This window comes from Lissotriton vulgaris, chromosome 4_1 (genome assembly GCF_964263255.1).
Source record: "Lissotriton vulgaris chromosome 4_1, aLisVul1.2, whole genome shotgun sequence".
Lineage (NCBI taxonomy): Eukaryota > Metazoa > Chordata > Amphibia > Caudata > Salamandridae > Lissotriton > Lissotriton vulgaris.
The window spans coordinates 36,993,235-37,017,142 of record NC_141691.1 but is presented as its reverse complement, the minus strand read 5'-3'; the positions used below and the strand labels follow the sequence as shown (position 1 = coordinate 37,017,142).

At 43.2% G+C, this 23,908-nt stretch overlaps 1 protein-coding gene across 1 annotated transcript in view; it reads left to right on the top strand.

Moving 5' to 3' along the window:
• Positions 1-1,941: 1,941 nt before the first annotated feature.
• LOC147718296 (nicotinamide N-methyltransferase-like) overlaps positions 1,942-23,908 on the top strand; it is a 75,067-nt gene continuing 53,100 nt past the window's right edge. The window contains exon 1 of the mRNA XM_086918256.1: positions 1,942-2,119. Within this exon, the coding sequence (XP_086774382.1) occupies positions 1,972-2,119 (148 nt within the window). The 5' untranslated portion in view covers positions 1,942-1,971. The remainder of the gene's footprint in view (positions 2,120-23,908) is intronic.

Here is a 23,908-nt window from a genome sequence, read left to right as displayed (position 1 = left end):
GGGTCTTAATAAACTTGTTCTTTGCCTTTTACAGTTTCCGTGCCAACAGTTCTTGAGTGTAAGTGGGTTATCTCTGGAGCGTGTAGGCCTTGGGAACCCCGAATTACTTCAACACAGCACAAAGCCATGTAGATATGGGGCGTGGCAAGGCGAACCCTGCTTAGAAGCAATGACTCACATATCTATAGCCAGGAGATACCCATAAGCTATATGGACCTGGCTGGCTGGAGGAACTCCAAAAACAGCATCAAAGGTGTGCTGATGATAGCAGTATGCACATCGAGGCTTCAAGCGGGAGATGGAGCCATATCGATTTAGGGGCCAGGCAGGAGCCATTGTTGGCTGAGGTTCATATGGACCCCCTCTGTACAACATGGAGGGGTCTTTCCTCCCTCTCTCCAGAGCAGATCAGACCCTTCACTCAATCCAGGCGGGGTCAAGCAGTGCCAGTAATCCTGACACCATTCTGTCTATCAGGTACTGAGATTGCCAATGTGTATGGGTCTGCTCTTACCATGAGATTGTCAAGCCTTCAGGGGCGTGACAGGTGCCGGTACCTGTCCTGAGGGAGTGCAATCCTGGAGTGGGGAGGCTGTAGTTTGAGTTGCCATTTCTCAGAAGTCTTTAGTGAGGTAGATATAGGTTTCTTCAATGCTGTAGGTCATCTTGGTTGGTGTATGCAGGGATGTGCACCGAAAAGTGATCCCCAGCCCAGGAGCCTTTCAGAGACTCAACCTTCTGGCAGCCAGCCAGGTTTTGTGGCCGGTGATTGACCCAGAGCTCCAAGACAGCACATTTTCAGAAGAGCTTGTCGGAGGTCAGGAGGCCATACCTCCCACCACCACATATTTAGCACTAGTCTAATAGAGCTGCATTAGGTCCAGGTCATTCAACAATGTCCAGCCACCTTATTACCATTGAGGTGTTGTGTGCTACAGACCACTCCATAGGAAGAATGCCGCACAAATCAGATAGTTTGCTAAATGAAACAAGAATAACAGAGACAAACACCCTTTCGTTAGCATTGCTACTTGCATTGGTGATGCCTTCAATGTAATGGAAGTGCAAGTGTGCAACAGCATCTAGGAGATGATGCTATCAGAATGGTTGTGTTTCTATCAGGACTCCTGCGTAGGCAGAGGGCTGTAACTCTAACAGCTGCTGTAAACCTTATGATGATTCAAGCAGCATTGAATCATAGTGATGTCCTCATTGTGAATGGGATGTGTGTGGATGAACATTTCTTTTAAAACATGCCCCCGTAATTACCTTTGCCGGAAATAATCAGTACGTTCAGGGGGTGGAATTACTGGAGGATTAGAAGTGGCACGAAGAGGAAACCCCATAAATGGAGAATTATTGGTGAATTTGTAATTGTAGAACCAGCTCCTCATTTTTCAGCAGAGTTTCACCTGGAGATTTTGGACACTCAGAGCGACTGTCATCTCAAAGGAAAAGTAAACAGAACGTCAGTGTTCCAGTGGACCTCATAATTTTGATGGGGCTTCTGATTACAGTTACAGGTCACACTGGATTTAAGAGTCCACTCCTAATGGATGGCAAACATTCTTGGTAACCAGAAAGCACTTTCTGACCTGGAATGTGCTGCTAAATGTATATGTGTAAGTACTTTAAAACATAGAGCCAATTGATTCTTTCCCTTAGGTCCAGGCAAAGGGTGTGTGTTTGCCCAGACCTTCATTTGAGGCAATGTTCATACCCTCATGGACATGTTTACATTTATTCATGTTATGTAATCTTGTGGTTCATAGTTGAAAGTGTTTTATAAATATTCAGTTCAGCCTCGGGCCATTGACACAGAGGATAAAGGGGAAATTGTGTTGATGTCAAAATAAATTGCATATGTAAAGAATCCCTCTGTTTGAAGAGCATTTAACATTATTATTTCTAGGTATATAGCAAGAGAGCAAGTACCAGAGAATGACAGCAAGGTAAACATACACTGGAGACATGGCCACTTCTATCTCCCTAAAGGAGCTCCATGAATGTTTTTCTGATACGCTAAAGACAAAGGAGAGATATTTGGTCCCCAAATCTGACTTTTTTGATGATACTATTACTGACATGTTTTCCAACTTCTGCAAAATCTATTCATCAGGTATGTACAATTCTTGTCCCTGCTTATCTACTAAAAGTAGCATTTTTGTAATTTTGATGGCGTTAGAAAAACAGTGTTGTGATGACCATATATATGTCCAGAATATCATCTCAATGCATTTGAAGCTTTTGCTAATTATAATTGTTATGCATCTATTAAGGAAAACTAAGGTATTTATAAGAATGTTTCTGTTTCAAGAAATTGTGCTGCAACCATCATAAATCTAAGAAAAGATTCCCTTTTGTGTAACTGATTCATGTGGAAAATGACTATGCTAGTTGAAAGAGGCGATGAAAATGCACAAACAATAGATGTATTTCTACAAAAGACCTTGTGGGGATATTATTAAACACTATTCTCTGTCTTCTATAACAATGCCCAATTTTATTTGGCACAGTCAATTTATAAACTTTCTCCACTTTAAATGAAGAACGATGAATGCAAATTACATATTAGGATGGCGAGCGGACCCTTGGGATTCTGGAACTGGCTGCCAGTGGTTCGGCAGTCCCGCACCGGCAATCAGGATGCCACCGCCACGGTGGTATCCCTCATCCACATCATTATGGCTGGCTGTTCACACAGCACCACACGCCGCAATGCTGTGGCTGCACACTGTGCATCTGCATGCACAACGTGGCACGCACCGCGTGATGCCTACAACGTTGTGCATGAAAATGAGGGGGGGTACTTTGGGAACCCCTAGTTGTCCCCTCTAACATCCTGGGGGCCCCTAACGGGCCCTCAACCACAAAATCTGCATGCCTTTCCATGACAACAACGCTGCCACAGAAAGGCTGATCCCTGCATGCATAGTAAAATAGACGGCGGTGTCTAACAGACACTGCCACCATATTCAAGCCTTTTCTGCCCGGTTGACTCATCTACTGGGCAGAAAAACAGCAGATAGTCTTCCTGTCCGCCGTGGTACCCCCGCAAACATAATCAGGGGGGGGGTTAAATTGCATGCAGGCAGAAGAGAATGTCGGGCGGATCGCCACCGCCACGCGACATTCTCATAGACCCCCATAATGTCCTTTATACTAGAGGTTATAGATAATATTTTGTCTTATATAGATTTATTTTGCTCTCCCTCCAAGATCATACCCAAACGGTGAGCTTCTGGTGTTTCATAACACTACCTATATGCCAGTGCCCTTTATCTTCTTCCATGCTCTGGTAACTTGCTCAATTCCTCCCGTGCAGTTTTCTCAGGAGTCGTGATTTAATTGTTAGAATGCGGGGATGTGTTAATGTTCTCATTGGCGCCAAAGCCTGCTTTAAAGTCCACGTCCCAGTTTCTTGTAAACATATAATATGCTTCTTCCTTTGTTCCACTTCCCCACCACTTTTTGGGTCACCACTCATGCTGGTTTAAATGGTGATCTTTATTGAGGAATGACTGAAGTCCCTTGAATTTTCCCCTTTATGTTTCTAGAGGGGTTCATGAAAGTCCTGTGCTATTCACCCCTAATTTTGATTCAATGTTTCATGTGAGATTTCGTCTGCTCCATCGGAACACAGATACTTTACCCAGAGTGTTCAAGCAAGGCACTGTGATGATGACAATATCTTTAACCCTCCAAAGCGACACTCCTTCTCATCAAATTCTGAGGCCAACGTAAGAGCTGAGAAAAGTGGTGCATTGCATTATGGAATTCACAGGGAGATATGCTGCTTGTTTGGACAAGTGGATTGATATTAACACACAATGGTCCGAGACCTATAACTTAATACAAAAGAAATGAATCAAACCTTAATTGATTAGAGAGCATATACTATTTATCACTGCTCAACCCAACTAATGACAAACATAAGAATTGGCAACAACAACGCGGTCCAAGATTATATGCAATATTTTAATCTATTGTCATATATAACATTTGTATTGCAAATTACAAATTTTTATGTATTTTTTATTTTTTATATACATCTAGAATTGTAATAGTAATTGCCCCGTATATAGCGTGCAGTAGAAACAGGGTGTCAAAGAAAGTGCAAGTGATAGGGTGAAAAGGAAAAGAAATCACACATAATTTATAAAAACAACAGTTTCTACTATTCCAGAGGAATGCCAGCCAATAAGTGCTGGACCAGAGAACCTGACCACATTCAAATAGTCCAAGAGGACTTCCTAATCTTGTTATCAGACATAAGATGTAACCATTATCTGCACTATATCACAAAAGGGGGGGATATAGGTGGTGGTCCAGGTATTAAATAAAGTGTCGACGTTTCGACTCGTCTTGCGGCCTTGCGGTCAGTTGTGCCTGGGCCATGCGAGTCTTCTTCAGGACATATTAGACGGGGCAGTGTAGGGTTATCTTGTTGACCCTGTGAAAAATATGAATGGACCGTAAGAATTTGGGGGTGTTGCCTAGTTGATGAAGTGAGAACAGGGGTTTGAACATGCTTACCCTGTTGATGAAGTAGTAGTCGTTATCTACTCAAGTTGGGATTAGTCCATGCGATCCACTGGCTCCTATTCTATACACAGATACCAAAACCTGGTTTTGAAAAAATAATAATGGAGGACCTATGTAATAAATATATATATATATGGACCTGTAGTCACAATCATATCCAGGCCAAACATAAATGTTACCTGCACAATGAATCTGATGGGTATATGTTCCCAGGTGAATTTCTTGTAACCACGAGGCTGTAACAATTCATAACATTACCTATTTAGTAAAGCTGAGTTTGGTGAAAATAATGAATTATAATTAATATTAAGTAAATTGGGCTCACCAGTTTGTCAGAGTCCAAAGATCAATCTGGTGGATACTGTGTACAGCTGTACAATTATTTGAAATCCTCACACTGTGAAAAATAATAAGGGTGAAGCAATTGGTACAATGGCTTCCAAAAGATTCTTATGTACAATTAGATAAAAAATATATACTCAAGGCATTTAATTACCTTGTTCCATGATTTTCCGTCCTGTGAATAACATTCCCAAACCAGTGGTTGAAAAGTCAGGCGTGAACCCACTGTGGTGGTTGAATCGCAATAGTCAACTCGCTTTGGTTTAACTGCAAAAGCAAATTAAAAAGGGGGGTTGTCTATACGTTTATATTGAGCCTGACGGTGGTGCGCTGTTAGTAGAGACTTAGCGCGCTTACCGGTATTGTAGTCAGAGCTTCCTAACGCCACGCGTCTCCAGACGTTAGAGTGGCAACTGCTCACTCCCAAGCTAGTGTCTCACCGAGGCGCCATGATCTCCACCGCGCCAGTGAACCTGATTTCCATCGACAGCGACAAGGGACTACGGCGGACTCTCGCCGTTATTGGGGAATTCAATGAATCAAAGGCGCCCACATAAAGCGTGCATAATTAATCAATGATCACGCCTAATTTTAGCGTAATATGAGCCATTTAATCGCCGCTATAAAACATTCATATAATTACGTATTTTCAATTCCAATAATGCGGAAAAGGCACGCAGAATTGATTAAACAATTATACTATACAAATAATGATAAGTTTAGTCATAGGAGCAATTAACAGAGTACCTATGTCGAAAATGGTGGCGGCCATCTTGGATTGGGAGTATAATTCAGGTGGGTAGTTCCATGGGTGTATATAATAAAAACATTTCTACAATATATACATATTTACACATTGCATGATGCAAAAAACATTAATTAATCACATTTGCAAATCCTAACCAACAGAAACTAACCTACAAAAACATGTTAGCAGTAGTAATCATTGAACAGACATTGAGAACTATTTGCAAGCGGTTAGAGAACTGCAATCTGTCTATTTATTTCCTCCAACTCATTTAATCCCTTCCTGGCCGTATCAAGGAGATATATCCAGCGGCATTCCCTTCTACTCAGGGTGCTTTGGAAGTCCCCTCCTCGTTGGTTTTTCTGTACCTTTTCTATCACCCACCATTTAATGCTCTCAGGTTGGTGGTCAAAAGTAGTAAAGTGTTGTACGAGGGGTGCTCCCACCGTTTTGCAGCGTACCCGGCTTACATGTTGGAGAATCCTACACTTTATTTTCTGTATTGTTTGTCCCACGTACAAAAACCCACAGGGGCACATGATGGCGTAAATCACCCCTGAGGTGTTACAGTTACTGTGTACTTTCAATGTGTGGACTTGGTCATTGTGTGAAAAGGTGGTGCATTCCAGAGTCAAAGGACAAGCTTTACAGTTACCACATTTCTTGTGGCCCATTACCGGGGGTAAACCCCATAGTGTAGTCTGAGAGGGAACTGTCATTACTGGGAGTAGTGATTTTACGAGATGATCCCTGATACTCCTGCCTTTTCTAAAGGCATGTAGGGGAGTCTGAAGTCCACCTACTTCATCTTTTACCAGATGCCAGTGACGGTTTATGGCTGTTTTTATCTGGTTACTTTTGGTGTTAAAGGTTGTTACACACACCAACCTTTCTTCGCTTGTAACTTTCTCCTGTACGCTGAGAAGTTGATCACGATGGTTATGCCAAGCCCGCTTCCGCGCTTTTTTTAGCAAGCGTAGGGGGTAACCTCTCTCACTCAGTCTGGCAATTAGGAGGGATGATTCATCAAAGAAATCCTCTTTTCTTGTACAATTCCTGCGGAGTCTCAGAAATTGCCCAAAGGGCAGATTGTCCCTGAGATTCCGAGGGTGGTGACTGGAATACCTGAGGAGCGTGTTCCGCTCGCTGCTTTTTCTGTATAAAGTAGTATACAGGCAGCCACCTTCAGCTTTAATTTTAATGTCCAGGAAGTTTATCGAGTGGTTATCACACTCCAAAGTAAATTGGATATCAGTTTGCTGTAAATTGAGCCACTTATGGAATTCAGTTAGGGATAGTTTGTTACCATGCCAAATTAAAAGGACATCATCGATGTACCTGGCCCAAAGTTGGAGTTGATCTCTAAATGGGTTGTGGTCGCTCAACACAAGCCTGTGTTCATATTCGCTCATGAAAATAATCGCTAGATTGGGTGCAAAGCTGGCACCCATAGCCACGCCTTTTGTCTGTACATAGAATTTGCCTTGAAAGGTAAAAAAGTTCTGTGTCATGGCTATATCTAAGAGTTTGATAATGAACTCAGTGGGGACCCTATGTGGAGCCGGTCTACGGTTCAAAACAGTTTCAATGCACACCAATGCTGCTTGTTGGGGGATGTTTGTATATAAAGCAGTGATGTCCATTGTGGCAAGCAAACATGTTTCTGGATCATACTGACGTCCATCAACCAATTGTATAGTTGCCATGGTGTCATGTAGATAGGTGGGGGTGGAAATTGCTATGGGTTTGAGAAATATATCGATGTATTTACACAGGGGTTCCAAAATGGAACCACATCCCGAAATGATGGGTCTCCCGGGTGGATCATCAAGGCGTTTATGTACCTTGGGGAGCGTGTAAATTGTGGGCATACGTGGGTGAGTGTTGTTTAAGAAATCAAACTCATGTTTGGTGATGTAACCCTCCTGTAGTGCGATGTTGGTAACAACACTAACAGTTTGACTGATTACTTTAGTCGGATCCCTTTTTAGAAGTTTGTAATTACCTTCCACTTGTAGTTGGGATAATATCTCACTCTTGTAATTCTCAACATTTTGTATTACAATTGCCCCCCCCTTATCTGCAGGTTTCACTACAATATCGGTGTTACTTCTTAAATTGTAAAGAGCCGTTTTTTCTTCTTTGCTCATGTTGTATGGAACATACTGTCTTGTTGTTAAAATCTGTTCCACATCCCGTGTGACCACCTGTTCATAAGCTAGTATTTTACTGTCCACCATATGTGAGGGTGGATTGAACTTGGACGGGGGTCTCAGTCCACTGGCTGAAAAAATAGGATTGTGGGGGACCTTCTGAAAATAGTGTTTCAGTCGAACCTTTCTGAAAAATTGTTGTAACTCCATCTTCAGGTTAAAGTCATTGGGCATGGCTGTCGGGACAAAAGACAATCCCTTTGAAAGCACACTCTGTTTGTCTTGAGTAAGAACGTGATTGGACAGATTGATAACCAGATTCTCTGGTCTATGCACTACCATCTGTAGTGTTGGCGCCTCGTTCTGATCTCGCCATGGGAGTCTGACTGATTTGTTTTCTTCCCTCTGCCTGTCCCTCGATTCCATGTCACTCCCCATGTTCCCCTGGGTCGTCCCCAGGGACGGCCTCTGCCGCGTGGTTCCCACCATTGGTCCTCGGCTAAAAAAGGCTGTTGATCCTGAAAATTCTGAGCCGAGGAATTGGACCCTGTACTAGTTCCTGGGCGATCAAATTCAATATCTGATCCACTGCTGGCCGAGGAACCTGAGAAGGTATTGTACCGTCTATATCCTCCCCGGCCTCGGCTAGAGAGGCCCCCTCTGTGATCCTGTGTGTAATATCCTTCCTGCAGGTAGGGGTATGTGACCTTTTTGTCGTATGCTTTGATGTCCTTAGCCACTTTATCCAATTTGGTTCCCTGTGTATATATATCAAATTCACAAATGGTTTTCTCTAACCTCTCCAGAGCCTCCTTAGCATTGACTAGGGCTTATAGTGCAGATAATGGTTACATCTTATGTCTGATAACAAGATTAAGAAGTCCTCTTGGACTATTTGAATGTGGTCAGGTTCTCTGGTCCAGCACTTATTGGCTGGCATTCCTCTGGAATAGTAGAAACTGTTGTTTTTATAAATTATGTGTGATTTCTTTTCCTTTTCACCCTATCACTTGCACTTTCTTTGACACCCTGTTTCTACTGCACGCTATATACGGGGCAATTACTATTACAATTCTAGATGTATATAAAAAATAAAAAATACATAAAAATTTGTAATTTGCAATACAAATGTTATATATGACAATAGATTAAAATATTGCATATAATCTTGGACCGCGTTGTTGTTGCCAATTCTTATGTTTTTCATTAGTTGGGTTGAGCAGTGATAAATAGTATATGCTCTCTAATCAATTAAGGTTTGATTCATTTCTTTTGTATTAAGTTATAGGTCTCGGACCATTGTGTGTTAATATCAATTTGATACCCAGGTCCAGTACTTTTGGGTTACCCCATTTCTTTAATGTTTGGACAAGTGACCAGCATGTGGAGCAGACTCTTTTTTTGACAGCGTCCTTTAGTCATAGACAGAACCAACACAAGGACTCTAACTGTGTTGGTGTCTACCTGACTAGTGTGCAGCACTGCAAAGATATTCTCTATTCAAAACATTCCCATCACTGAAGATGACAACATACAGAATTCGTACTGAAAACTGGGAATGTCTTTCAGTGGTTGATACAGCACTGACTGTAAATGTGGTGAAAGGCACTGAATTTGTCAAACTGCTCATCAGCTTTCCTCTCAAACAGATCAATGTCCTGATCTGTGGATGAAGCTTACACTCACCGCTACCCTGCAAGGGTCATTTTCTATTGTCTCCTGATGACAAACAATATGAATTTAAGACATTTGTCATTTCATCTCATGTATGTATGCTGATCACAGTGCTGAAGCTCAGCTTGTTGCAGGTACTATGTTGTCTAATAGTGATGGCTTAGAGATCAGAGAATCCTGATGCTACCAAACCTTTCTCTGAACTCTTTCATGAATTATGCCCCCCTCCTCCAAAGCCCCTCGTCAAGAGTCTAGGTGTATAGCTAGATCAAAAACTGGATTTTGAAGTGCAAGCTGGTAAGGTGGCAGCCTCTTGCTTTGGGATCATCAGAAGGCTACGGAAGATCCTTCCTGTCTACCCTTTTTGGCTAGAAAGCTACTAGATCAAGTTTCGATTTTATCTTGTCTAGAATATGCTAATGCCCTTTACTTAGGAGCATCACTCACCACAATAAAAAAATTACAGATAGTCCAAAACTGCGCCGCACGTTTGCTTCAGAACACCCCAAAACGCCTTTCAGCTAAACCAGCACTGGCTTCACTCAATTGGCTGCCTATACAGGAAAAAGTCAAATTTAAGGCTCTATGTATTATGCATAAAGCCTTCTCAGGTAAAGGCTCTCATACGATCAGAGGCATTATTCCACCTTACCACCCCAAGAGATCTTTAAGATCAGGCAACAAACAACTGGCAGTAGTCCCAAAAATAAAAAGAAGCCAAAGCGGAGGGCGTCGCTTTTCATTTAATGCTGCAAAGCTATGGAATTATCTACCTACCCTCATTCGCTTACAACCTAACCATTCTATTTTCCGAAAGCAACTTAAAACCTATCTGTTTCCTTAGGACTGCTTGTAGTGGGAACCGCAACGCTACTAGCGCTGGAATGCTTCCGAGTAGCCATGCGCTTTAGAAATGCTTTTCCATTCCATTCCATTCCATTATGCTAAATCAATGGTAAACAAAACCTTCAGCACATAGAGGTTGTTAAGCCAGTAGCTCAATAAAGGCAATCAATACCTTTCAACATTTAGAGACAGGTGGTGACCGACATTGGCAATCTTACAGAACAGAAAAGTATACAACCTATTGCTGGACCAATACCATTGATGTTTTTTATTGTTCTATTTCACAAAAACCTTTATGGGGGCCTCTCATGCATCTTTGTAGTTATACACCAGCCCAATCTTTCAATGCAGAGGATGAGTTATTATGAACCTAGGTTCCAAAAGGTCTACTCAAGGATGCACATCTCACATTCTGATCATAGTTGAGAATGTCATCATTTGAAGTTAGAGGAGATGGCAAGGTGCATTCCTACTTTCGGTACTTACATGGGAATTTTCTGATACAAATATTTAAGGTAAGGTAATTTTCTGGATTACTCTGATGGAAAGTCACAGCAGAAACATTATGCAAGACACCAGTTATTGCAAAGCTCAGATGCGGTGCCACACTTTACTTAAATTGTCCCTCAGGTCTCCACACTCAGACTGACGTTCTTTAAAATACATACAACTCCACTGTTAGATGTCACCCAGACTCACAACATAAACATTGTCAGATAAGCAGACAAGCTGCAGTGATATTGTATCTCTCGGATAAAACATCCAATATCAGGAATAAGTTCACTGCATGCATGACAGAAGGGGCACCTGGAAGAAGTCCAACTGCCTCAAGCTGAAAACAGACAGGACTGCAGTGGTAGTATTCCGGAAATATGTTTTGCCTTGTTACTTAATCTCAGACCCACCCTAATACGCAGTTCACAAAAAAGAAAACACAGAATCTTTATAAACTTATGGACATGGCCGCCCAAGTAAATGCGGTTGCCTCATCCTACTTCATCTTCGTGAGGATGCCGAAGAAGATTTTCAAGTAGCTAGCAGTTAGCATTAGGAAAACAGTCACCCAAGCACTCATCGCTAGCAGACTGGGCTACAGCAACACCCTATATGCAGGAAAAACCTAGTAGCTCATGGGAAGACTTCATACCATCCAAACCGCAGCAGCCAAGCTTCTCCTCAACCTTCCATGCCAAGCCTAGCCCAAATAACACCTCCACTTAGGGAAGTTAACTGCCTCCTGATACATGAACGAGCACACTTCCAACTCCGAACACAAACCTATGAAGCTCTCCAGAACACAGATCCTGCCTACCCGAATGGCCATATTAATTTCCACCAACCTCTTCTCTACTGGACTTACATTAGCACATATGATATTAATTCCCAAAAGCAGATGAGGGGTTGTGCCTTTCTCATACCAGGCCCTAAAGCCTTGAATGGCCTCCCTCAATACATCAGATCCTCATCCTCCCATCTTAAATTCTACAAGAACCTTATGACCCTGACTCTTCTTGTGAGCCCCATCGGCTGGCCTCATGCACCTATCACAAATGCCTGGATACCCGTGTGTGTTGTTAGTGTGCTTTAAAAATTTACACCATCAGAAAGCTAACCTGTGTGTTACATGCTTTATCTACTGGCAGTAGACATCTTCAGCTGCTACATCAATAATAGCATGTTCATTGATGGGACTAATATTATGGGATGCCTACCTCGTCAAACCAGTGAAAGCACAGGTCTAACAGGTACAATGTCTCTGCTACTCCCTTGCTAAAGTGGCTGACGATAGACTTGTTTTAAAGGTAAAAATGTTGATGGTTGGAAATTTTTTACCAGCTGACTCAGACAGGGACCAGCCATGTACAAATCAGATATGTACCGGTTGCAATAGGAAAAGCTCAGTCCAAAATTCTTGAGAGTCTGTTCTACCAAAGGGAGGTCCCAGCGCTAAATGACAGAGGAATAGTGCAAGTGAGGCTACTGCTACTGGAACAGCCAGGTCTGTAATGCCCTTCGGAAAGCCAAGAGATTGGAGATGTTGTTGATAGAGAGAGGCAATGAGCTCAACAGAATCGGTGCTAATACATTAAATGAATGGCCTCCAGCTCTGGTTCTGTGGAAATGCAGCACCCGCATCAAGTAGAGATCCGCAGAGCCAGGTTTGAAATGTAGTGATGACATAGGTTGCTGAGAATCATCTGCCCAGGGCCCACCAATATTTTATGTGTGACACAGAGTGATTTGACCCAGATTCTTTGCACAATGGGCAACCAGTCAAGTCTGTGTCTCGCACCTGAAAGTGAAATGTGCTTCAGTAGAGCAAGTAGAGTGCTTGCTGCTGGATTCATGGTGCGCTGGAGCCTGTCGGTCACCGATTTATTAGCGCCCAGCAGAAGAATGTTGCAGTAATCCAGCATGGCCAGAATTGTGGCTGAAACTACCAACAGGCGAGTGTGGGGGTCGAAGAATTCCAGATTGGGTTTGAGGCCACACAGTAAGCTAACACAAGACCATGTGTGTGCTCCTCGAAAGATAGGGCATTGTCCACCCACATGCCAAATTTTTTACAGTGTTTTTTGGTACCGGAGGGGAACCCAGCTCGGGCGGCCACCAATAGTTGCCCTAAGGGTGGAAATCTTTGCCTAATAAGAAGATGTCAGTTTTAGATGAATTTAGATGGAGACAATTAGCCTCCATCCAGCTTGCTATGGCTGACCTTCTGGAATTTGACTGCATCCTGGCTAGGGTCCTTGGTGCATGAAAGGACGAGTTGAGTATCGTCCGCATATGATACCAAGGATACAGGGCAATTGGTCGAACATAAATGTTGAACAGGGTCGGACTCAACACCAACCCCTGGGGGTCACCACAGCACAGGGGGGAGTCTGGAAGTAAAAAGGTAGAGACATTACCTGAAAGGACCTGTAATGAAAGCAGGATGTGAAGCAGTCAAGAGCTCTACCCTTTATACCGATCTCCTGCTACCGATGGGTCAATATGTTATGTGAGACAGTATCAAAGGCGGCACTGAGATCTAGCCGGATGAGTGCTGTCATGTTACCTTCATCCATGGAGGTTATTAGTTGCACTGTTACTACTAATGATGATGACTCCGTGATGTGCCTTGGACGGAAGCCATTTTAAGACAGATCCAGTAAGGAAAAGGACTCTAAATACTGTGTCAAAAGGCGGTTCACATAAGATTCGGGTACTTTTGCTAAGAACAGCAGCAAAGCGATCAGGCAAAAGTTCACTGACTTGGATTCCTATAGTGAAGGCTTCTTCATTGGGGAATGACCTTGGCATGTTTCCAGGTATGAGGAAACTCAGCATTGGAAAAGGCAGAGGTTAATAAGATCCAGACATCTGAGATGTAGGCAATCCTGGTGTTTGAAAAAGAGTTCTAGTTTGAGAGGGTCATCGGAGACCCTGATTTAGTCTTGGTAACCAAAGCTTTGAGGCCATTTATAGTGATAAAAGGAAAGGTGGAAAGGTAGTGGGCCCTATTCCCTGTGAGATCTCCCCTAAACATATCTGTGACATTACACGTCACGTGGAAGCTATCATAAATGCTAGCCACTTTGTTGATAAGATAGGTGGCCAGCACCTCATACTGTTCATTAGAGGTAATAAAGCTTACATCGGTCACCGGTGATTTCACCATATCCTTTAATAGGGAGAAGATGGTTTACAAGGGGTTAAACGTTTGTTAACCTTATTAGCAAAGAATGCGACTCCAGTTTTCCAGATCCGTGTATGATAGATTTTTTTGATGTCTTTGTATTCTGATGTATGCGCCATGATGCTCCCTCCGGAGCGAACGCCGCGCTTTATAAATAAACCTTCAAATATCAAAATATCAAATGTAGCCGCAGGACTGTAGGAGCGTCTGCAGCAATACTCAAGTGCTTTACAGTTTTTCCTAGCAGTTAAGAGTGACTCATCAAACCACTCAAGGGACGGGGTTTTTAAGGATGGATCCATTTCACTGGAATCCACTTGTCTAGGCCTGATTAATCCACATTCCAAAGCTATTACAACCTCTCTCAATAGCCGAGGAAAGTGTGGGTTGAGTAGTGGCAAGGGTGCCTCGGAAAATAAAATGATCTGTTTTCTGCCAGGGGTGTTTATATATAGGGTTACAATGTCCCTGAGATTTGGGACATATAGGATGAAGGAAGAACCAAATTAGATAATGATCAGTCCATGTCATCGGTATTGATATTGGGGCTTTGGTGAGCAAGATGTTGGATAGCACTGGGTCAAGAAATTGCCCTGCCTATGCATAGGCCCAGAGACCAGTTGATTTAATTGACAAGTAGCCAGGTGATTAAGAAAGTTATATATAGATATATCTGAATCCCTGTCAGACTCCAAATGCAAATTCAAATAGCCAATTGTAGTAAAATTCGCTGATTTCAATGTTAAGCTACTAACCGCAGTGAGCAGCCCTTCTTTAAAATGTTTGGAATGTACTGAGGGTGGTAAATCAGCAGTCCAGAGAACATACCATTGTTCGTTAAAGCTATTTTAAAAATGGCGCTTTCGCTATCCTGAATGGAGACCTGATTAAAGCTGCAAGTGTAGCCGTCTTTATATATGACTGCAATGCCGCCACCCCGCCCGCCTCTCTGTTCACATTCTTCATAGTGAAGCCCGGGGGCAGGGCCAGGGCTGGGATGGCAACAGAGAATTGAGAAAGCCATAGATTTCAGCGTGATGTTTAACTAACAAGCTGCATGTAAGGCTGGCGATGTTGACGTGGGATTGCAGTTCACCTTACAAAGCACCTAGGTGGCGTTGGAGCTGGAAATTGCAATGACAGCAGTGCCATACTCCCTCAGAGGGAGACCAGCTATGAGTCCCACACATGGACATTTCCCTACAAACCGTGGGCAACGCCTCATGTGAGTATGCCATGCTGTGGGACCGGTGCAGATGGGATGAGGCATGCATAAAGTACCTGGGGGGACAACAGGCCCCTCCTAGGTACACCTCTGATTGGAGGAAAAATAACCAGTCTTCCAAAAAACATTTCCTACAACGAGCAAAGTCTAAAGGTGCATAACGCGGTAAATATCAACGGTACCAGTGTCAATACAGTGAACATTAACAACATGTTCAGATGAAAAGCGGTTTAAAACAGTGCCAAACACATAGGATAACTCCTTCCCCCTATATGTCCTTACATAATTAAGTTAAATTCCAAAGGTAAAGCCTGTGCTGTTGAATGTCATTTATAGCTTCTCTATTCTATTGTCACACTATTTTGATGGACTTGGTTGATGTGTCTGTGATTAACTTCTCCCATGTTTCTCCAATGATGTTCAAGCAGGGCAGTTACCGAGAATGACCCTCAGATCAGGGCCATTTACATCTAATCAAGGGCATCTCTAATTAGTGGCACTATGTGAGAGGATAGCTTGGCAAATGTAGTTTATCATCCATCGAGGTTTAGAAAGATAAAACAAACTTATCTGGAATTGGTTTAGCATTTATATGGAATATTTAAGTGGGTAAAAAAATTTGGTTTTGGTTAACAGAAAGAGTTGGATTTTCTATTGTTTTTTTCCTATCTCGAGTTAGGATAGTGTGATCTTGATTTAGTATGTATGCCTTTGGAAATGAGAACAAATGCATCAGCCTTCACATTAAGAAAGACATGTCAGGTTCATATATGGGACGCGGCCCTTCTACTCCGTATACACATATACCTTCAATGCTATCAGATCCATCAAGTGATATTTGAAGCATATTTGAAAACCTTTAAAGTGCTGCATTGAGATTGCAATGCCAGAATGCAGTCCTTATGAGATATGTGACTTCTTTGGCACTTTTGCAGTTTTACACATTGCTGCTTTTTGCTTATCTAAAAGCCAATTAAGGTTATCCAATTACCTATTCTGTTAGAGATGAGAACATATGCACTGGTCGTTATTTCAAGCAACCAGATTTACAATACCAGCAAGTCCAGCCACGAAAATGGGAAATCACTTAAGATATGCACTTTGCTACTGGCACTAACATCCTTACCGAACACATACCTCCTTCTCCAGAGGATCTGCTTTCCTTTTCCTCTATGATCTGTTTTGCTTTTACCAAAAGACAAACAAGCATCTCTGTTCCAACTGTGTCAATCCTTTATTTCCGACCATTTATGACACATTGAAACCTCTACAGAACATATTAGTAAGCAATGCCTGTCCATAAAGCGTAATCCTACAAATCCCCCTCATATTTTTCGGTAACATGTCCTCCAAAGCTGGCTTCAATTGAGTATCACTTCTCCCCGCAGACAAAATCCAGTCATTCTTCACCCTCTTTCATTTTTCCTTCCCAATGGTGTGCAACACTAGAACTTTTTATGTAATGAAACTGATACTTTTCAAATCCTTTCAACTCTGCAAAAGATTCAGTTATATTAATAATAATATAGCCTTATAGCCCGCCGTAGAGGGCTAGGCCGGCTATTAAAGGCCATCTCCAGCGTGAAAGGGAGAAGGACTTTAATAGCGGTATAGCCCAGCTACGAAGGGCTATAAGGCTCTTAGAACATTCTGCCACTAGAGGGCAGAATGTTCTAACAAAAAAAACAAAGCCTTTTGGGAGTGCGAGGGGATTGAAATCCCCTCAGCATCCCTGAAGCCTTTGTTCACAGCCAGAGCTGTGAACAAAGAAACATTGGAATGTTGGAGCTCCAGGCCTATACCAGCCATTATAAGCTCGGAGCACTCCATTGTTTTCAATAGATCTCCCAACATTCCAATGTTCGAATATAGCCTTACAACCTGCCTTAGCGGGCTATACTGGCTATTAAAGGCCCGCTGAATCGTTAAAGGCCCGAGTCAAAGGCGAAGGATTTTAACGAGACAGCGGGACTTTAATAGCCGGTATAGCCCTGCTACGAAGGGCTATAAGGCTATTAGAACATTCTGCCACTAGAGTGCAGAATGTCCTAACAAATTAAACAAAGGGTTCTCGAAGCTCGAGGGGATATAAATCCCCTCGGTCTTTGAGAAGCCTATGTAGAACATAGGAATGTTGCTCTGCTGGCCTTTACCTGCCCGTAGAAACAGGGAGCACTCCATTGTCTGCAAAGGAGCTCCCAACATTCCAATGTTCTAATAATCAATAATAAACGCATGGGGTCAAGTGTCCAGATGGGTGTATTTGTATTTGTATTTGTAATTAAACTTGTAGGGCGCTCAGCTACCCACATGGGGTTTCCCGGCGCCGAAAGAGGTGGTGTTAAAGTCCCAACAATTATCACTGAGGGAAGAGCCAGGTTTTAAGATCTCTTCGAAATTTCATCCAAGAAGGTTCGAATTTCAGCGCGACAGGCAGAGAATTCCATATCTTAGGAGCCAGACAGGAAAAGGAGTGTCCGCCCATTCTCATCAGCTTAAAACGTGGAATCAAAAAGTTCCCTAGAGATGAAGATCTAAGAAGACGAGGTGGAGAGTATTGTTGGACCAGGGACCGGAGGCATGCCGGAGCAGAACCCTCCTTGATCTTAAACAGGAAGCAGAGGGCCTTAAATTTTACTCGGCTTTCAATACGGAGCCAGTGTAGGTCTTTTAAATAGGGGAGATGGATGATCTCCAGGGGACATTGCCCAGGAGATGTGCAGCTGAATTTTGGACAAGCTGGAGTTTCCTCTGGATTTCCACGGTGGCTCCAAGGTAGAGCACATTGCTGTAGTCCAGGTGAGAGGTGACCAGGGCCTGGACCGCAGTGCGCCTTGTTGTGTCCGGGAGCATCCAGAGGATTTTCCGGAGCCACCCTAAGATGGAAAAACAGGTGGCTGCCACTCTGACCACTTGGTGCCGCATAGAAAGCGAGTCGTCCAGAACAAAACCGACGTTTCGTACCTGCGTAACAGGCATGGGTAGCAAGCCCATTTCTGGCGGCCAATGTTGGGGGCCCCAGATATGTTTATGCTTGCCCAAAATGACCACCAACGTCTTGTAGCCATTCAGTTTCAGGAGGTTCGACTGCATCCACTCTGCCACTCGGCTGAGTCCCTGTTTAAGAGCAGATGGAGCACTTGATTCAGCCGAGGAAAGGGAAAAAATGATTTGAGTGTTTTCTGCATAGGAGTAAAGGGAAAGACCTGCGTCTTCCACGATGGTTGCTAGGGGCCTCACATAGATATTTAAAGAGCATAGGGCTCAGTGAGGACCCCTCGTGCACCCCATGCACAGACGAGCGGGCAGAGGAAGAGGAGTTAGAAGAAACAACCTGAAATGATCGTCCGTTCAAGAAAGAGGACAGCCAGGCCAGCACAGAACCGGACACCCCAGCCACCTTCAAAGCATTCAAGAGGACAGGGTGCGAGACCGTGTCAAATGCAGCGCTTAAATCTAAAAGTATAAGCGCCGAGGTTTCCCCCTGATCGAGGCGAGAGCGTAGGCTCTCAGTGACCCCCAAGAGGGTGGTCTCCGTGGAGAAGTGTCTACGGAACCCAGATTGAGATGGATGCAGGAAGCCAGTTGTCTCCACGTGGGAGGTTAGATGTGTGTTAACATGCCTCTCCAAGAACTTTGAGAACGTTGGCAGCAGAGAGATGGGGCGGAAGTTAGAAAGCGTCTTAGGGTCTGCGCCGGGTTTTTTTAGGAGTGGAACTACCATGGTCCTTTTACATTCATCCGGGATGATGGATTCCCGTAATGAGGAGTTGAGGAGCTCTTGAATGACCAGGAGTATATCAGGCGATATCGATTGGAATAGGATCCAGGGGAGAACCTGAATTTACCCTGGCCATACAGTTCCAAAGCAAACTCTGATCTAACTGGGGCCACTCCGTGACCTGTGCCGTAGAAGATGGAAAACCATGAGTTCCCAAAATGGGAGGGTCATAAAATAACCTGGTGGAAGCAGTTGAGAGAGAGTTATAGATTGTGTCGACTTTAGATATGAAAAAGTCGGCGATTTATTTGCATTGGGTTTCCCCCAAAGCCGGTGGGGTAGGAGAAGTGTTTGAGCCAGCTAGCTTCTTCACCATTAAAAAAAGGTCTTTCGGCCGGCTAGTGGCACCATTGATGGTCTCCGAAACATATAGGGCCTTCGCCTTTCTACAGGCTTGATGGTAATGCCAGAGAACTGAACGATATGTCAGTTTGTCACTTGAAGTGTATGTTTTTCTCCAGGCTCTCTCCTGATGTTTGCATTTGGACTTCAATTTTTTCAGGTCGTCCGTGAACCATGGGGCCGGGGGAGGTGGGTAATGGGTCATCTGGAGCATAATGGCAGATGGCGGTTAATGTTAGAGGTCAGCCAGTGGCAAACTTCCTGATTCAGAGAAGTACATGTTAACTTCGTGTCTGGGCGGCTAGCCGATAGTGAGGCATTAAACGCCAGGATGTTCAGCTTGGTCCAGGCCCTGTAATTACCCATAGCACCAGAAAAAGTCGCTTTCTTAGCACTCTCTGCTGCCAGACCGAAATTAATGGCAAAGTGGTCAGACCAGTCAAGGGGAAGTGCAGGAACGCTACAATCAAACAAGATATTAGAAATGATGGGATCAAGTAAGTGTCCCGCCTGGTGGGTTGGGCCTTGGTTGCATAGTATTAAGTTGATGGCTTTGCAGTCAGATAGAAACATATTGCTTACGCTATATTGGTTGTCTTCTAAATGGAGGTTCAGATCCCCCAAAATAGTAAAATTGGATGACTTCAGAGCAAGAGAAGCTACTTGCTCTGCAAAGGTTAGTAGCCACTGGGATGGTTTGTTGGGGGGACGATAAATCAGCATTCCTGACAATGTCAGTTGGGGGGACACCACTAATTTGAACAGAGCGGCTTCACAGTCAGGGAAGGGGAGTGCTTCCAGATGACAGGAGTGAGTGGACCTAAAAATAATCGCTAACCCTCCCCCTCTCCCAGTGTCTCTGTCTTGTCTAACAATAACATAGCCGGGTGGCAAGGCGCTGGCCACATCTGGTCCGGAACTGGCATGAAGCCAGATTTCTGTTAAAAACATGGCGTCAGGCTGGGTAGAGGTAAGGGGGTCAAAAATGTGGTCTCTATTTTCTGGCAGTGAGCGGCAGTTAATGCTACCAAACTTATATGATTGAGATGATTGCGCTGCAAACCCATTATCGTTCCTGAGAGCAAGATGACAGTGGGGACATTTTGCAGGGACTTTAGCTGATAGGTCAAGTGGAGGGCAAGTGGGTGAATTACCTCCAAACCGGCGCAGCTCCTCAGCAGAGGAAGAGTATGAAGCAGGGTAGGGGGTTTCTGCCTCATCACGGACAGGGTTTCTGGCCGCTGGGCGCTGCAGGGCGCGGACGAGCGCAGACAGGCTTGCCTCTGGCGCGCCTCCGGCGAGCCATCGTTGCCCCTGCTGCGCGCGCACACTGCGCGTTTGCATCCGGTGGTTTAAATACCTGCTGGTCAGCGCAGGAGGGGCGTCCGAGAAGCCGGCAGAGTCCTTCCACTATCCCGCGATAGAAGCGAGAAGGGGAGGGCGCAGAGTTTAAAGGTTGTAGTTCTCCCTAAAGGCTACGATAACGTCGCAGTGATTAAGTATTGCCCAGTCACAGCACGAATCTACAGTTAAAAAGAATTGTGGAACAAAGTTCCAGTGCGTTTAAAATTTTAATGTGTGAGTATGAGGGACAAAGAGAGGAAAGTGAAGCTTAAAACAGGCATCAACACAGCATTAATGAAGGACTGTCCTGGCGGAGAGAAGAATGGGAAGCATCGGAACAGGAAGCTGCAGATACGCTGGAAAAGTGGGGCTGGGACCTGGTTTAGGGGGTAGCTTTTAGGCAAAGCTCTATAGATATTCAATTGTGCTATGAATGTGAGACATCAGCCCTGTTGGATTCAAAATACTAATAGGTCAACATGTTAATCTTGCTATTGTCTTGTGGAACGTTACCTATATGATTTGACAGACTTATGTTATTCTTCTTTGTGTTGTATTGGAATTTACTTTCAATGGGGAAACCCTGTATTCCTCCCAACCTGGCTACTACATGGTATATATAACAATGGACCTCCTGGATTAGAAATACTAATAATTCAAAACATTAATCTTGCTAATGCACTAATTCTCCAATAATTCATATGAGAATAAACATACTTTTAAAAACAATGTAGGCCTGAACACAGCAATCATTTAAAAAAAATGCTATATCTTATCACAATTCATAAAATACAACAAATCATTCATCATGTACCCCAGGGGCTCCATAGGTGATGCAGGCAAAAGGCGCTCATGCAGCACCTGACAGAGGCGACTGTACAAATACAAAAAAGTCAAAAAATGTAAATCAAAATCCTTTTTGGGGGAACCTGCGCGCTGTGAAATAATGAGCATTCTCTCTCCTGGGGGCTAGTATTATTAAATCAGTAATGGCCCCATTGACAAAATTAACACGAAGGCAACCGGTAATATTCTATTAGTCCATAAGAGGTGCCTAAAACGCTTTCTGTTCATCTCTTTCGCTTTTCCCACTCGTAAGAAACCCTTTACAAATAACTGAACTGGAGGAGTCTAACAAATTGGATGAAACAGGTGTTAAACTGTCAATTCAGTAATAGCAAGATAATAGTTCAATCAACACATTGGTTCCTTGTCCATATGGACTATACTTCAAAGTGCTCATTCACTCTTGAACATGTCTTCCCACCCCCTCTTTCACTGAACCTATTCTTGTGACCCTCTGCTAGTACCTCCTCTCATACCCCTACACAATGTATTCTAAATTATTTGCCTGTAACTCCAAAAGGCCTTTAAACATTTGTAGTTCTCCTCTGACGTCTATTGGGTGGTTAGTGACTCTACCAGACTCCAAAGTATGGCATCAAATTAATAAAATAAATTCCACTCAGTTCTTCTTTTCCCTTACTCACATTTTTCTGGGTAGTCTCTCATAATTATGGTCCTCTATAAACACTAATACTTCCATTGTTGATCTACTTCTAACAGTGGTTTAAGGTTTATTTATTGTACAGTTAATAAAACCTCACAATTTTAAAAAGTACAAATTTTAAAAAGTCTGTGTCTTCTTTAAAACAAGTAAGGTGCAGTAGCTCAAGTGTTAAAAAGTATGAAAGTCTCAGCTTAGGTTGCATAAGAATCAGTGGAGTTTTCGTGGCCTTGATGCTTCCAAATTCGATGACCATGATAGCCAGGGGTGTTTATTTTGTTATTGTTTGTCTTTTGCTTGAGAAGACCCTCTGGATTTTTTGTTTAGTCTTGTGGCCACTATATCGAAGTATGTTGTTGTTCTGCAGTTTAGCTGAGTTTCATCAGGATTAAAACAGAGCATCACGGCCTCCCTGCGGCTCGTTATGCCCTTCTGGTTCCATAAAGCCCGAAACAAGGAGCGCCTTATGTCCCGGAGATTTGTGCAAATGCAGATAATGTGTATAAGGTCCTCTTTCACAGAAAGACAGAGGCGGCATTGATTTGTGGAATTTTCCCTTGTCCATGGTGCCAGGTGCGGAGCTATAGGAATTCTGCCCATGCGCATGTTAAGGAACTTATTTTTTGTCTAACAGTGGCATTTCAACAAATCACTAAATCTTGGAAAAACACTTCAAATGTCTCCTTTTAAACCTGGTGGTATGGTGTTTGGTATAACCACAGATTACATAGAGCTTATGTTTATCCTATCACACCATCAAACGTGATTTTTTATGGTTACCTGTTACAAATTTCTTAGATATATCGTCTCAAACTCTGCCACTACATACACCCTTTAATGAAGAAGTACCCAAACCTCCTTGATATGTTTATTCATAGCTTGTTTCTATATCTTATTTCTTTTTTGAATATTTTACAAAGTTTTAGTAGATGTTTTTCATGTATTCGTTGATAATGTTTTGAAGGCAAAAATAGTAATATGATACTTGACTCTCTCTCCCCCCACCCTCCCTTTTTTCTGTTTCCGCCCTCAGTTTTTTGTATTATTTTCATCTTTTGCAATGTGATACATATTGCTTTTGTAACATGTTATTTTTCCATTGCACTTTTCTGTTTAATAAATAAATAACCAGAGCAGAAGACACTTCGGGCTACATTTAAAAGAGGATATCACCACCACAATGTCTTTCTAGTGATTCTCTGATGGTGCTATGCCCTTCACCATATTTGCTAAGTGACATCAAGCCACAAAAAGTTGCTAAATACGGCCCTTTTTACATGCATCACTTAGCATGACAGGGGCATGCAATGGGTGTTGCTGTGGGTGTTCCACCACAACACCCATTGCTTTTTGATGCTCCCCTATATTTACAAGGAAGTGTAAATCTGAGGCAGCTCCAAAAACCAACACCATGCACTAGCCGACAGGGAATGGTGAAATGAGAAGAAATGCTTTTAATTCCTCCTTGTTTTTAATTTTCTATGTGTGGTGACTTCTGAAGCACATACAGATGTAACGATTCACGATTACTGATTGTGTATTTGTATGAAGGAACACCTTACTGGACATAAACAATCATTCCCAGCAACGCAGGCACCCACCCATTCACTATGGTGCAAGACTGCCTGTACTGGCTCGAGGCAGCTAATTTTAGCCCCACTGCTAGGGAGAACACAGGGGTGTGACATATTGTTGTAAATGCGGCACATCCCTACATTT